The 14835-nt window shown below is 42.8% G+C and overlaps 2 protein-coding genes and 1 non-coding gene across 3 annotated transcripts in view; all 3 read left to right on the top strand.

Annotated features, from left to right (window-relative positions):
• LOC143127196 (C-type mannose receptor 2-like) overlaps positions 1–14835 on the top strand; it is a 110768-nt gene that overhangs the window by 27338 nt on the left and 68595 nt on the right. The gene's annotated exons all lie outside the window — the stretch shown is intronic.
• On the top strand, positions 4099–8818 carry LOC143127820 (macrophage mannose receptor 1-like). The gene is made up of 6 exons (XM_076289537.1): positions 4099–4172; positions 4606–4644; positions 6704–7078; positions 7203–7580; positions 8241–8591; positions 8729–8818. The coding sequence occupies exons 2-6, from the start codon at positions 4608–4610 to the stop codon at positions 8740–8742; spliced, it is 1155 nt and encodes a 384-aa protein (XP_076145652.1). The 5' UTR covers positions 4099–4172; positions 4606–4607; the 3' UTR covers positions 8743–8818.
• On the top strand, positions 10577–10663 carry trnae-uuc (transfer RNA glutamic acid (anticodon UUC)). The gene has a single exon. It is a non-coding gene; the product is annotated as a tRNA-Glu (tRNA).

Here is a 14835-nt window from a genome sequence, read left to right as displayed (position 1 = left end):
TTTCACAGACTACAACTACCAAGCTGGAATCAAAGCACATCGATTCCCCTCTCACACCCTGCACGCACTTATACACAAAATAAACAGGCGTCTCAGTCTCACGCATGTATAGGCAAAACTGTATCAGACCGGTGTAACGTTGGTAAATCTTCCATTGCACAGAATGATTTTTGTAGCACATGCAACAAATGACAGTCGAAAGATACAATTACAGTGCTGCTATCAATTTGCTTGGTATAACCGCATTTATAGTTTTCTACAAATGCAATCAATCAAATTGGCCTCCATCACTCAACCAACGCTAACGGTAACATTACCTAGGTCCTTATTGATATTATAAGATTAACGTACCTGCAGTAAAAACCAAGCATGTCCGATAAACATCCTCAGATTTATTTCGACTTCAAGAAGAAATGGGATGAAATTCTACGAAACTTGGCATACCCCCAGAGAATGCCAGGTCAATCATACAAATAAAATTTGGTGCAGTTCTGAACATCTTAACTGAAGATAGGGGCGATTAAAGCAGAATAATATTGCATTTTCATTTTTTACCGGGGGGGTGCAAATCACAAATGAGTGATTATGGGCCAGATTGATGTGGGCCCTTGAGACCAACATACCATAAAAATGTCTTCATCCTCGGTGCCACGGTTCAGGTAGTTATTTAGGAAAAACTGCTTTTTTTGCGGTTCGGGGGGCCCAGCACGGGGGGGGGGGGGGGAGTGGACCCCGGGGACGAAACGTAATTTTTCCGTAAAAGTCTAGTGGGGCTACATAACCCACCAAATTTCATGTGTCCCGGTGGTTCGGTGTCCCGGGTATCGTTGACCAAAAATTCAGGAAGTAGATGACGGGGAAAAAAAAAAAAAAAACTTTGACAATCCCTATATGACCGCTTCGCTAGCTTTGCTAGCGGCGGTCATAATAATAGCCTATAAACAAGCTTCTGACTTGCAACACAGGCTGGGAAGCAAATAAAGCTAAATTACGATGTGTTGCAATAGGCGGGTCAATATATATTTTAAAAAAAAACACCTAACCTCAAAAAAATGGATTGCTTCATTGCCGGGAATATTGGGTATAACACTTATGTATGTATATGCCAGGTAGCCGACTATGTGCTCTATGGTATTAGAGAGTTGATTGAGTCATAGTGTGATATTGTTTTGTGTCATTGTAGCCTTGCCACTTCAACCATCTCCAGCCCATGTCCTCCGCTGCTGGACCATGTGCTTGATGTCAGAATGGGCACTGCTGTTTTGCTTTGTGTCCTGCTTCCATGCTCGTTGCAATTTTATGTCTGTCCTTATTTGTTTTAATTTGTGCTGTTCTTTGTAATTGTGTGGCTTTCTGCCGCCCTGCCTTGCCTACTGATTGGATGGACTAGGCCAAGAGTTATTTTAAGGAGACTGAATCACCTTTTTGCTGTTGTGTATTGTAGTGTTTCACTGTGTGTCAGCTTAATAAAGTTACAGTAATCACCCCTCCCGTGTGTGAGATGCACTTGTGGTCTTGTGACTCCCTCCTAGTAACTATAGTAAGTTCTAGTGCCTTAGTGACCCCCAGAGGATGGATGGCCTGCTCCTAGGTGACGGCCTGGCCCTGTCCATCTGGCGGCCAAACCTTATGTCTCTCTGTCTGTGTTGTCTGTTGCCTTATGTCTCTCTGTTGTCTGTGTTGTCTGTTGCCTTATGTCTCTCTTTTGTCTGTGTTGTCTGTTGCCTTATGTCTCTCTGTTGTCTGTGTTGTCTGTTGCCTTATGTCTCTCTGTCCTCTCTGTTCTTTGTCTGTGTTGTCTGTTGCCTTATGTCTCTCTTTTGTCTGTGTTGTCTGTTGCCTTATGTCTCTCTTTTGTCTGTGTTGTCTGTTGCCTTATGTCTCTCTGTTCTCTCTGTTCTTTGTCTGTGTTGTCTGTTGCCTTATGTCTCTCTTTTGTCTGTGTTGTCTGTTGCCTTATGTCTCTCTGTTCTCTCTGTTCTTTGTCTGTGTTGTCTATTGCCTTATGTCTCTCTGTTGTCTGTGTTGTCTGTTGCCTTACAGTATGTCTCTTTGTTGTCTGTGTTGTCTGTTGCCTGATGTGTCTCTGTTGTCTGTGTTGTCTGTTGCCTTATGTCTCTCTGTTGTCTGTGTTGTCTGTTGCCTTATGTCTCTCTGTTGTCTGTGTCCCTAATAGAAAATATATGTTTAAATGTACACACGTCTCTGTCTTTCAAGTATAACGAATCTGTTTGACCTATTCGGTTTGGTTAAGTGGGTGTTCCCTTGGTCCCCATAACTCCTGGGGTGGCGTAGCCGACAACCAATTGTCCACTATGCTACACTTGTATTGCACATCTTTTTACAAGCTCAACATATTAATGCCACTAAATTGACTCAATACAAGTGCTAGATGTGTGGGAGTGTGCATGTATATTTGTGAGATTGAGGTTACATGCATGTGTACATTCGGGAGTGTGAGAGCACATGTGTGTGTGTGTGTGTGCACTTTTAGGAGATTCAAGGGTAGGTGACTATGTATGTATATATTTGTGTGTCTGTCTGTGTTGGTGCATTTGCAGATTATATGTTTGTGGATTTTATGATTCTTCTGTGAACAGGACTACTGCTGTTGACATCTGCCTGTGACGCAGGTTGGTTTATGTGTCTATGCAAATACTGCAGACAGAAGAGACAGAAGTTTATTTTCATATGATCTCATAAATAATCATTATCACAGTCTCAGTGTTTCTCACTGGATACAGCTTCACAACTTTAACTTGTTCAAACATTCATTATTTATAGGTTATTATGCTATTATTTTACTCGTCCAGTCTGCAGAAAACCCACATTGGGCTGTAAGTGGCCCCTGAACTAAAATGAGTTTGACACCCCTAAGCTAAATGAACATAGTTAGTTCCTGGGAACACAGGGAGAGGAGGTATCCTTGGAAGAGACGAGTCTTCAAGAGTTTTTTGAAGACAGAGGGACACTCCTGCTCTGGTGGCACTTGGCAGATCGTTCCACCATTGGGGGACCACAGATGAGAATAGTCTGGAACAGTGTGGGGACCACAGATGAGAATAGTCTGGAACACAGAAGGTGTGGGGACCACAAGTGAGAATAGTCTGGAACACAGAGGGTGTGGGGACCACAGGTGAGAATAGTCTGGAACACCGTGAGTGTGGGGACTACAGGTGAGAATAGTCTGGAACGCCGTGAGTGGGGGGGCGGCAGTGCCAGACGATGTTCCTTGGAGGAGCGCAGCAGTCGATGGGTAACATAAGCCTTTCTGAGAGCGCTTAAGTGAGGTGGGTGCAGAGTCAGACCCAGCATCACTTTGTATGCAGGCATTAGTGACTTGCATTTGATGCAGGCGGCTAAGGGTAGCCAGTGGAGCTCCATGAACAGCGGGGTAACATGTGCCCTTCTTGGATGACTGAAGACCAGGCAGGCTGCAGCGTTCTGCACCATCTGTAACGGTTCCACCACAAGCACAAGCTGCAACGTTCTGCACCATCTGTAACGGTTCCACCACAAGCACAAGCTGCAACGTTCTGCACCATCTGTAACGGTTCCACCACAAGCACAAGCTGAAAGGCCCGTAATAAGGGCGTTGTAGTAGTCAATGCTAGAGATGACCAAGGTCTGTACTAGCAGCTGAGTGGCGTGTAGGGTTGATTAGGTTTTCTAATTTGATATGTAAAATGTACAAATGAGCTACTATGCTAATAAACATACTTTGATCAGCATGATGTGCACAGGTGAGTGTGAGAACTGTGTCTGCGTGCGCGTGTGCATGTTGGTGCATTTGCACATAATTTGGTTATACATTTTGGACTTGTTTTGTGAACAGAACTTCTGCTGTTGGCATCTGCCTCTGGCGCATGTCTCTATGCAAATACTGCAGAAGAGACAGAACACTAATTTCATATTTCATAACTCTTACATCACATCCATTGCGGGCATCTGTGGCCTAACGGTAAGGGAATCGGACTTGTGACTGAATCCCCGACTGGAGGAAATTCTGCTCTGGGTAAACAACTGTGTCTGTGACAAGAGAGCGCTGTCTGTGACACCTGCATGGGACAGTTTGGGGGAATCCCCGGGAAAAGAGCGGGGCATTAACAGGAAGGAACAGGGTGGACACGGGGCAGAAGGCAGCAGAGTCCAGCAGAGACGACATCACACAGGTAGGTCATGCTCCGGAGATGCGCATGGACCCTTTACAGTCTTTTATGAATATAGGTTATAAATTACCCAAACGCAACCTGGCTCTGTGTCCTTTATGAATATGGGTTATAAATTACCCAAACGCAACCTGGCTCTGTGTCTTTTATGAATATGGGTTATAAATTACCCAAACGCAACCTGGCTGTGTGTCTTTTGCATAGATATTCAGACTTCAATAATGTAAAAAATAATCATACAATATCTGAAAATTTAAATTCAGGTATTCAAGTGATATTGTAATTCTGTTGTTCTTTCAGAATTCCATGGTTATGATTATGATGTAATAATGAGAATGTCACCAGTTCAGCAACTATAACTCATTTCAGTAGATCACGTGAACAGTGAAATTGTTAAGAGTCAGAGTGAAATGATTGTTTTTCCGTTTTGTTCCAGTCATGGCTCACTGCGGATGCTTCCTCCTGCTCTTCCTAGGTACAGTGTATGCACCTGTGTGTGTGTGTGTGTGTGTGTGTGTGTGTATATTTGGGTGTTTTGTGTTGAGAAGCCCCTGTGATATGAGTTCTTGTGCTGTGCTGTTTGTGTGTGTGTGTCCTCTCTCTCTTTCTCTCTGTCAGTCAGGTTTTTGACTTTGTTGCTTTCATGGGAGCCAGTCCTCACTCTATGGGAGCTCGGCTCCCTCTGGCTCACACGTAATTCGAGCCCTGGTGTTTGTGCTGTGCTGTTTGTGTGCATGTCCTCTCTCTCTCTCTCTCTGTCTGTGTGTATATACAACACCCTCCACATTTATTGGCACCCCTGGTAAAGAGTAAAAATGGGTGTAAAGAAATACTTCTGTTATGTTGTGACACTGCCACATTAGTTTAGGTGCCATTACAATTCATCAAGAAGGAATTTAAACATTAAATGGGTTACATACATTACCGGTCAAAAGTTTGGGGTCACAAATTTCCATTCCACTCCATTATAGTCAGAATACCAGATCAGTTGCATTGTTTTTTTTTTATCAGGGCAGCAGTTTTCAGATTATATTATGTACTTACATACAGTAATTGCAAGAGGGTTCTGAAGTGAGAAAAGGTCCTGGGGGGCCCTAGCGCTAAGAGGTCACAGTCAAGATTCTTTTCCTCTGTGATTCCACAGAATGGGTTACCTAATATTCTATTCTTCTTGTGATATTACTCTTGTAATATTCGTTCTTGTGATAGGTTTGGGACTTCCAGGAAATGTTTAAAGACTCACCTGTTCACTTTCCCCTTAATTAATTAAGTGAAAGGTGAACAGATTAACTGATTAATTCTCTTACATAGTTATGGTTTGTATGTGTGTGATTTTTGATTCCTCTTGATGCAAACTAAGTTTCATGAAATTCTGTTAATGGGAGGTGCTGCGATTTATATTTGATATGAGTTATGATGTCAAATGGTCTAACCAACTGGCTCCACACCACCATCTACAGGACAACAGAGGAAATGACAACCACTCACTCACACACACTCATACACCACCACTCACACACAAACACACACACACACACACACACACACACAACAATCATTGCGCAACCAAGGGTACAGAATGTAAGGGTAGATATGTAGAGATGAGAAATTGAGAAGGGTGATTTATTTTCTGCTGAAAGATTATGCAGGGATGAACGGTGCTCATATTATTTACTGCTATGCATTTCCTGCCAGAATTACACATAATAGAAACTAGATGCACCGTATAGCGGTACAAAATATAACCGCCGCCCAGTCCAGTCCATGAAAATAAATCACGCTTGTCAATTTGTCTCCATATCCTACTCCATCCTAGACTGGAAATCCAGTCCCAAATCTAGAAAGATTTGGATCTGGCTATGAGTAATGAAAATGGCCCAACTTGAGGGACGGCACCAGGCATGCATATGAAAATATCACTGCACACAATTGGATAACACTACGACCAGTGTTTACTGATTGATTCCGGACTTAGATGTCGCAGCGCTGTTGTCATCTGTTTAGCTCGCCTCTGGCCTACATATCAGATACACCGATGTGATTGGTGCAGCCAAAAAAATCCTTTTGACAATCCCTATATGATCCCTGACATAATAAACACATGACTAAAACATGGCATACAGTATTCTGTGGTGAAAGAATGGCAGAAATGTAGATGGCTAGAATGTGTCAAAATGTAAGAACAACACAGGAGGACTAGCAGTATGACCTGACTCTAAGCCGTATAAGCACATTGTTTGCGTGTGTGTGCATGTTATTATGATGTAAATTGTGATCTGTTGTGATTATCAGTGAAGTGTCTTTTATTCAATGTAAAAATTCAGAATGTAATAGCCTACTTGGTGTCCCGATAGCGGCCGATACGGTCATGCATAAAAACGTGTTTGTATGTGATTGTGTGTGTGTGTGTGTGTATGTGTGTGTGTGTGTGTGTGTGTGTGTGTATGTGTGTGTGTGTGTGTGTGTGTGTGTGTGTGTGTGTGTGTGTGTGTGTGTGTGTGTGTGTGTGTGTGTATACTCCTCTCTCCTCTCAGGTCTGTGCAGTCTCTCCTCCTCTGTGCCACGTCAGTTCCATGTGGTGAAGGAGCAGAAGAACTGGACAGAAGCTCAGCAGTACTGCAGACAGAAGTTCACTGACCTCGCCACCTTAGACGACATGACAGAGATGGAGAAGGTGAAGAGCATGATCCACAAAGCAGGTGCTGAAAATGCTTGGATTGGGCTGAAGCAGGGAAAGTGGCAGTGGTCTCTGACTGACAGGGGTTTCTACAGAGAGAATGAAAGAGAGTTTAGGAACTGGGGTAATAAACAACCGGATGGACATGGTCAAGAGTGCGTGTACAAGGGAGAAAATGGAAAATGGCATGATGACAGGTGTAGCCACATCCATCGCTTCATCTGCTATGATGGTGAGAAGATTATTCATTTACTCAGAAATACATGCATCAGAACTGTGCAGGTATACTTGTAAACTCACACTAGTTCAGTCTGTAAAGCTGTGCTGATTCTCCATTAACCCATGCATTACCACAGGGGGAAACTCCACACATCCCTATGTGCTGGTTACTGAGGAGAAGAATTGGACAGATGCTCAGAGATACTGCAGAGAGAAACACACAGACCTGGCCAGTGTGAGGAATCAGGCAGAGAATGACCAGATAGAGGAAGTAAGAGCAGGGAGTCATGTAGGAGGTGCATCTCATAACAATGGAAATAGAGTTGCCTGGATCGGCCTGTTCAGAGATGCCTGGGAGTGGTCAGATGGCAGCAGATCCTCATTCCGCCACTGGAAGACTGGAGAACCCAATTATGGCAGCAGTGACGAGTTCTGTGCTGAAACTCTGAATGCTTCCAGGGGTCAGTGGAACGATGCAGGCTGTCACCATCCTAGGAGCTTTATTTGCTATGAAGGTGAGTCACTGTCCCTTCTCTCTGCTTGATGGGGGTTCAGACAAAGACAACAGCATGATCCTGAGCAGATGTGCTGAATACGTATGAATGGTGGAGTGGGCCTGCAATCTCAGGGCCTAGCCCTAGTGGATTTATCTCTGTAATGGTGGTACTAGCTCCTAATGGTGGTCCTCTCTGTGATGGTACTGTCTCTGTAATGGTGGTACTAGCTCCTAATGGTGGTCCTCTCTGTGATGGTACTGTCTCTGTAATGGTGGTACTAGCTCCTAATGGTGGTCCTCTCTGTGATGGTACTGTCTCTGTAATGGTGAAACTTGCTCCTAATGGTCCTCCTGTCTGTGATACTGTCTCTGTTACTTGTCGCCACTCAGCACATTTAGATATTAATAGATTAGACATACTGCAGGATAAAATGAGAATCTTAAGCCCAATTCACACCAAAGATTTGTGACGAGATGAGCTGCAACTGCGACTAGACTTGGTGAATGCTTTGCGACGGCTTGCAATAACTGGCAACGACGTGCAACATTTAATTCACACCACTTCAATTCCTTTCTGCAACGGTTTTGTCTCGTTGTGAATCTTTGGTGTGAATTGGGCTTTAGAAGGACTCCAGCACTGAGCAGGAATCAATATTCTCTCACTGTATTTTCCCTCCAGAGAAACTTCTGGTTCTGGTCCGTGAGAATAAGACCTGGAGAGAGGCGCTGCAGTACTGCCGAGAGCACCATGTGGACCTGGTGTCTGTGACGTCCGAGCGGGTCCAGCGCTGGGTGAGTGCACGGGCTGAGGAAGCCTCCACTGCTCACGTGTGGGTGGGCCTGCTCCACTCCTACGGCGTGGGCTGGTACTGGGTCTGTGGACAGACCGTCTGCTACAGCAACTGGACCCAAGGGCACGACCAAGTGGAGTCCTTCCAACAAAGAGTGGGGGCAGTGGAGTCTGGAGGGGGGCAGTGGGTCAGCAACCTGACTAAGACCGACAAACTCAACTTCATCTGCACCACTGAGGGTGAGTGTCTTTGCTCATTATGGACATGAGTGTGTGTGTGTGTGTGGGGGGGGGTCTTCTGATACAAATGAATACACACTGGCTACTACACACTTCAGTCTAATTGTGTGTGTGTGTGTGTGTGCGTCCTCTTACAGAGTGGTGTGACTGAATCCTCCTCAGTCCAGAGCAGCTTTGGAGAAACTCCTCAGGGTCCTCCCGCTCCCATTCATCTTCACTACTCATTTCATCATAAGCAACTTTACAACTATTTACAATTTCATGTTACTACCATTGGGTCATTCCACGTCAATTCAACCAGGGCGCACGCACTTAGGTCTTACAAAATTCTGAAAAAAAATTACCAGGTGTACATATGTTACCCAGGCTCAAATTTTGCATGCTGGTACATAAATAGGAATAGTATATAGCACAATCGTCACGTTTGGTCTGGATGATCCTGCTTGGTCATAGCTGTTCCTGAAAGTTGATAAAAATGTTATTGGAGTTTTTGGCTGGGGTCTGTTTAGGCCTTCAGAAGACATATTTGTACTCAACATAGGCTCTTGATTTATGTTCCTTATTGAGATACGGTAAGCAGAAACACTCTCACAAAAAGCAATGAACAGAAAATAAATTCCTTCAGGGTCTGAACAGCAGACCTCACAAGTTTGTAAAAAATAATTTTGGCTCTCATTTTCAGAGCACTCAAACATCTTGTGGGAATATACAAAGATTTTTAAAATATTTTTCTCTTTATTCTTCATGATCCCTTCTTTTTAAAAACACCAATTTGACTTATCTTATGCAAATCTTTCTTTTTTTTTTTCCACCCTGAACATGGGCAAAATGCACCATTGAGATCAATATGTTTTAGAGTTACCACAGTGCCACCTATGGTTGTATAGAGTAACCTGTGGAATGACCCCATTATATTTGCTTTTCCAGTGTACTAAGTAAAGAAATTGATATAGTTCAATACTGCAATTTTAATGTGTTGTGTTTGTTAGCAATGATGTCATGTTTAGACAGCACAAAAGTACAGTCAACTTTGTCAAGTGTAGAGTTCTGTGCTGAATGTTTGCTGTTCCTGACCTGATGTACCTAGCTATTTCTGATGAGTATGATTAACCTTTCTAATCCACTATGTTAAATGTACAAATGGGCTAGTGTGCTGACTCCTAATAAAAATGACTTTGATCAGTTTGATGATTGTCTATATTCTTGTACATCATTTGAGAAACAGCCCTGCTGAAAAAAACAGCCTGACCAGCTTAAGGTGGCTTGCTGGTTGACCAGCTTGTTTGATGACCACCCTATGATGGTTGACCAGCTAGACCAGCAAAACTCTTGAGAAAACATACCTTCAGCTGGTTTACCCAGCTTACGATAGTGATTCAGCTGGTTTTGCATGTCGTACCACCTCAAGCTGGTCATTTTAGCTGGTGTCGCTGGTCTATGTTGCCGGTTTAACTGACCATGCCAGCTTATGTTGGTCATTCTAGCAAACCAGCATGACCATTTTACGCCAACAATGTCAAGATTGGCAGGCTGGTCACCAGCATGACCATCTTACACCAGCTGTATTATCCCACATGACAGACTGGTCACACCAGCATGTCCGCTGAAGGGTGCGAGGGACGTTCTCTGTGAACATTCCATTACAGAACGTTCAGAAAGTTCCTTCATGGTCAAATCTTTGGTTACAGGAATGTCTACAATATGGAAAAGGTTTATATGAGTAAAAACTTTATTAGGCCAGGTGGGCACAGTGAATGCTTTGATTTGGTAGATATTTACTGTTTACAGTGGTTTTACAGTCTGCCCTGCATATACTGTATCTGATCTGATTATATTCAATTATCCACACTGTTATTATACGTAGGCTACATGCTTACCTCGTACTATCAGCTGATTTCAGACACTTTCATTCACCACAGCTCATGTCCTCCATGAAGATAATTACTAAATGTATCAGCTGAATTTTTATACTGGGTTAGATCTGTTCCCATATGGTCTAGCGTAACCATATGGTCTAGTTAGGATTCCTGGTTTTCACCCAGGAGGCCCGGGTTCGACTCCCGGTATGGGAAGCAATATTTGGGGGCAGCCGTGGCCTACTGGTTAGCGCTTCGGACTTGTAACCAGAGGGTTGCCGGTTTGAACCCCGACCAGTAGGAACGGCTGAAGTGCCCTTTAGCAAGGCACCTACCTAACCCCTCACTGCTCCCCGAGCTCCGCTGTGGCAGGCAGCTCACTGCGCCGTGATTAGTGTGTGCTTCACCTCACTGTGTGTTCACTGTGTGCTGAGTGTGTTTCACTAATTCACGGATTGGGATAACTGCAGAGACCAAAATTCCCTCACGGGATCAAAAGAGTATATATACTTATACTATACTTATACTTACTTATCTAGTAGTTTCATACGTTTATGATGTCTTTTTAACTAATTAAATCAATTTTAATGGACAACTCCCATAATTTTGTTGTTTAAAACTACACTGTGTGCAAAATTATTAGGCAAGTTGTATTTCTGAAGATTAATTGTATAGTTGAACAAATACAATGATGTCAGTCAATCAAAAATGTTATTAAACCTCAAACCTGAATATTTAACAAAGGGAAAGTGAGTTTTGGCTCTCTCAGGAGAAAATCTATGTGTGCAGAATTATTAGGCAACTATTGGTGTGCAGAATTATTATGCAACTAAATAAGAAACTAAAATTTTCCCACCCCACTTGTTTATTTTCATTTCTAAGAGTAAGAATAAACAAAATAAACAACTCAAAATGTACAAATAAACACTTCTGACATTTCATGAAATATTCAGCGACCAATATAGCCACCCTTCTTTTCAACAACTGTCATGAGCCTTCCATCCATGGAGTCTGTTAATTTTTTGATCTGTTGATGATGAACATTTTGTCCAGCAGCAACCACAGCCTGCCAAATGCTGTTCAAAGGGGTGTACTGTCTTCCCTCACTGTAAATCTCACATTTAAGAAGGGTCCACAAGTTCTCAATGGGTTTAGGTCAGGTGAAGAAGGGGGCCATGTCATTATTCTGACATCTTTAAAGTCTTTGCTGGCTAGCCACTCAATGGAGTACTTGGATGCATGTGATGGAGCATTGTCCTGCATAAAAAACATGGCCTTCTTGAAGGATGTAGTTTTTTCTGTACCACTGCTTGAAGAAAGTATCTTCTGAAAACTGGCAGTAGTTTTGGGAGTTGATTTTAAGTCCATTTTCAACCCTAAAAGGTCCAACTAGCTCATCCTTAATAATAGCAGCCCATACCAGTACCCCACCTCCACCTTGCTGGCGTCTGACTAAGTGGAGCTCTGTGCCCATTAGTGATCCAGCCACGGGCCCATCCGTCTGGTCCGTCAAGAATCACTCTTATCTCATCTGTCTATAAAACCGTTGAAAAATCTGTCTTCAGATATTTCTTGGCCCAGTCTTGACGTTAAACTTATGAGTCTTAAGTGGTGGTCGTGTTTCAGCCTTCTTTACCTGGGCCATGTCTCTGAGCAGGTAGGTTGCATTTCTGGAATAAGGCCGCACTGGAGGTCAATGGGTTCCTGGTAACTTCATGTTTAATTATTCTCACGTCTCTAGCAGTTATTCTGCGCCTTTTTTTCTCCACACGTTTCTTGCAACCCTTTTGACTATTTGCAACAAAACGTTTGATTATTCGGTGATCACGCCTCAATATCTTTGCTTCTTCAAGAGTGCTGCATCCCTGTGAAAGGCATTTTACATTTTTTTGCTTTTCAGAGTCTGTTAAATCTCTTTTTTGGCCCATTTTGTCTGAGGTAAAGAAGCTGCCTAATAATTATGCACACCTTGATTGTAGGGTGTTGATCACTTTAGGCCACACCCTCCCTCATTACACAAATACACATCAACTGATGATGCATAAATCCAATTAGCAGTCAGGTTTATATAGGTTGGAGTTGGAAATATGCATAAAAATGATGATAAGGTAAAAATACTCACTTGCCTAATAATTGTGCACACGGTGTAGAGTAAACTGTTTCAACCATAATAACAACTAGATGTAACGCATAGCGGTACAAAATATGACCGCCGCTCAGTCCTGTACATCCGTTCCACGAAAATAAATCACACTTCAATTTGTCTCCATATTTTACTCCATCCCCCACTCTTGAAACTTTTGTGTATGCTTGTTTGGCATGCCTGAGTGTGTGTGTGCGGCTGCACAGAGAGTAGATTGTAGAATAGCCAAAGAAGATGTAGCATTGTTATAAAACCTTCTCTAAACATCTCTAAACAATCACAAGTAGGGCAGTTCATCACAGTTCATCCATTGCAACTGGATTGATGAAAGGTCACTTAAACCTGTAGGCTACATTGTATTTGGGAAAAGCAAAAGGTATCAGCATAATGTTATTATGGCTATTCTAAATGCAAAAATGCATCAGGGAGTTATGACAAAACTGTAACTAACAAACTAGATCCTAATAGAAAGCTGTTAGCTTCCCTAAGCTACAGGTAGGCTTATAAGGTAGGCCTATTTACAACATAAATTGTCAATAGGCTATGCTGGCGACACAAATAAAATCTCCTTTGGAAACCAATGGCTTACGCCTTACAGTATCAAGCGGACTTAAACTGCCATATCGTGGCGAAAAGTTGTAATAAAATTCACGCAGCTCCATGAGTCAAGGAAAGCGCGAATGAAGTAGCCACTTCTAAATGGGACCCACTACACAGTAGCTTAAGGTGTGTTGCTAAAGCAGCCATAATGAAATGAAGGTGTCATTGTTTGGATACTTCACACACACGTGCTTTTTAATTTCACAGACTACAACTACCAAGCTGGAATCAAAGCACATCGATTCCCCTCTCACACCCTGCACGCACTTATACACAAAATAAACAGGCGTCTCAGTCTCACGCATGTATAGGCAAAACTGTATCAGACCGGTGTAACGTTGGTAAATCTTCCATTGCACAGAATGATTTTTGTAGCACATGCAACAAATGACAGTCGAAAGATACAATTGCAGTGCTGCTATCAATTTGCTTGGTATAACCGCATTTATAGTTTTCTACAAATGCAATCAATCAAATTGGCCTCCATCACTCAACCAACGCTAACGGTAACATTACCTAGGTCCTTATTGATATTATAATATTAACGTACCTGCAGTAAAAACCAAGCATGTCCGATAAACATCCTCAGATTTATTTCGGCTTCAAGAAGAAATGGGATGAAATTCTACGAAACTTGGCATACCCCCAGAGAATGCCAGGTCAATCATACAAATAAAATTTGGTGCAGTTCTGAACATCTTAACTGAAGATAGGGGCGATTAAAGCAGAATAATATTGCATTTTCATTTTTTACCGGGGGGGTGCAAATCACAAATGAGTAATTATGGGCCAGATTCATGTGGGCCCTTGAGACCAACATACCATAAAAATGTCTTCATCCTCGGTGCCACGGTTCAGGTAGTTATTTAGGAAAAACTGCTTTTTTTGCGGTTCGGGGGGCCCAGCACGGGGGGGGGAGTGGACCCCGGGGACAAAACATAATTTTTCCGTAAAAGTCTAGTGGGGCTACATACCCACCAAATTTCATGTGTCCCGGTGGTTCGGTGTCCCGGGTATCGTTGACCAAAAATTCAGGAAGTAGATGACGGGGGAAAAAGAAAAAAAAAAAACTTTGACAATCCCTATATGACCGCTTCGCTAGCTTCGCTAGCGGCGGTCATAATAATAGCCTATAAACAAGCTTCTGACTTGCAACACAGGCTGGGAAGCAAATAAAGCTAAATTACGATGTGTTGCAATAGGCGGGTCAATATATATTTAAAAAAAAAACACCTAACCTCAAAAAAATTGATTGCTTCATTGCCGGGAATATTGGGTATAACACTTATGTATGTATATGCCAGGTAGCCGACTATGTGCTCTATGGTATTAGAGAGTTGATTGAGTCATAGTGTGATATTGTTTTGTTTCATTGTAGCCTTGCCACTTCAACCATCTCCAGCCCATGTCCTCCGCTGCTGGACCATGTGCTTGATGTCAGAATGGGCACTGCTGTTTTGCTTTGTGTCCTGCTTCCATGCTCGTTGCAATTTTATGTCTGTCCTTATTTGTTTTAATTTGTGCTGTTCTTTGTAATTGTGTGGCTTTCTGCCGCCCTGCCTTGCCTACTGATTGGATGGACTAGGCCAAGAGTTATTGTAAGGAGACTGAATCACCTTTTTGCTGTTGCGTTGTGTAGTGTTTC

Source organism: Alosa pseudoharengus, unplaced genomic scaffold (genome assembly GCF_046254945.1).
Source record: "Alosa pseudoharengus isolate Yale_2024_CS ecotype anadromous, Long Island Sound unplaced genomic scaffold, YU_APseudo_1.1 YU_APseudo_1.1_scf_17, whole genome shotgun sequence".
In the NCBI taxonomy this organism is placed as follows: Eukaryota; Metazoa; Chordata; class Actinopteri; order Clupeiformes; family Clupeidae; genus Alosa; species Alosa pseudoharengus.
Note: the sequence above shows the minus strand (reverse complement) of the source record. Positions and strands in the feature narration are given on the sequence as shown.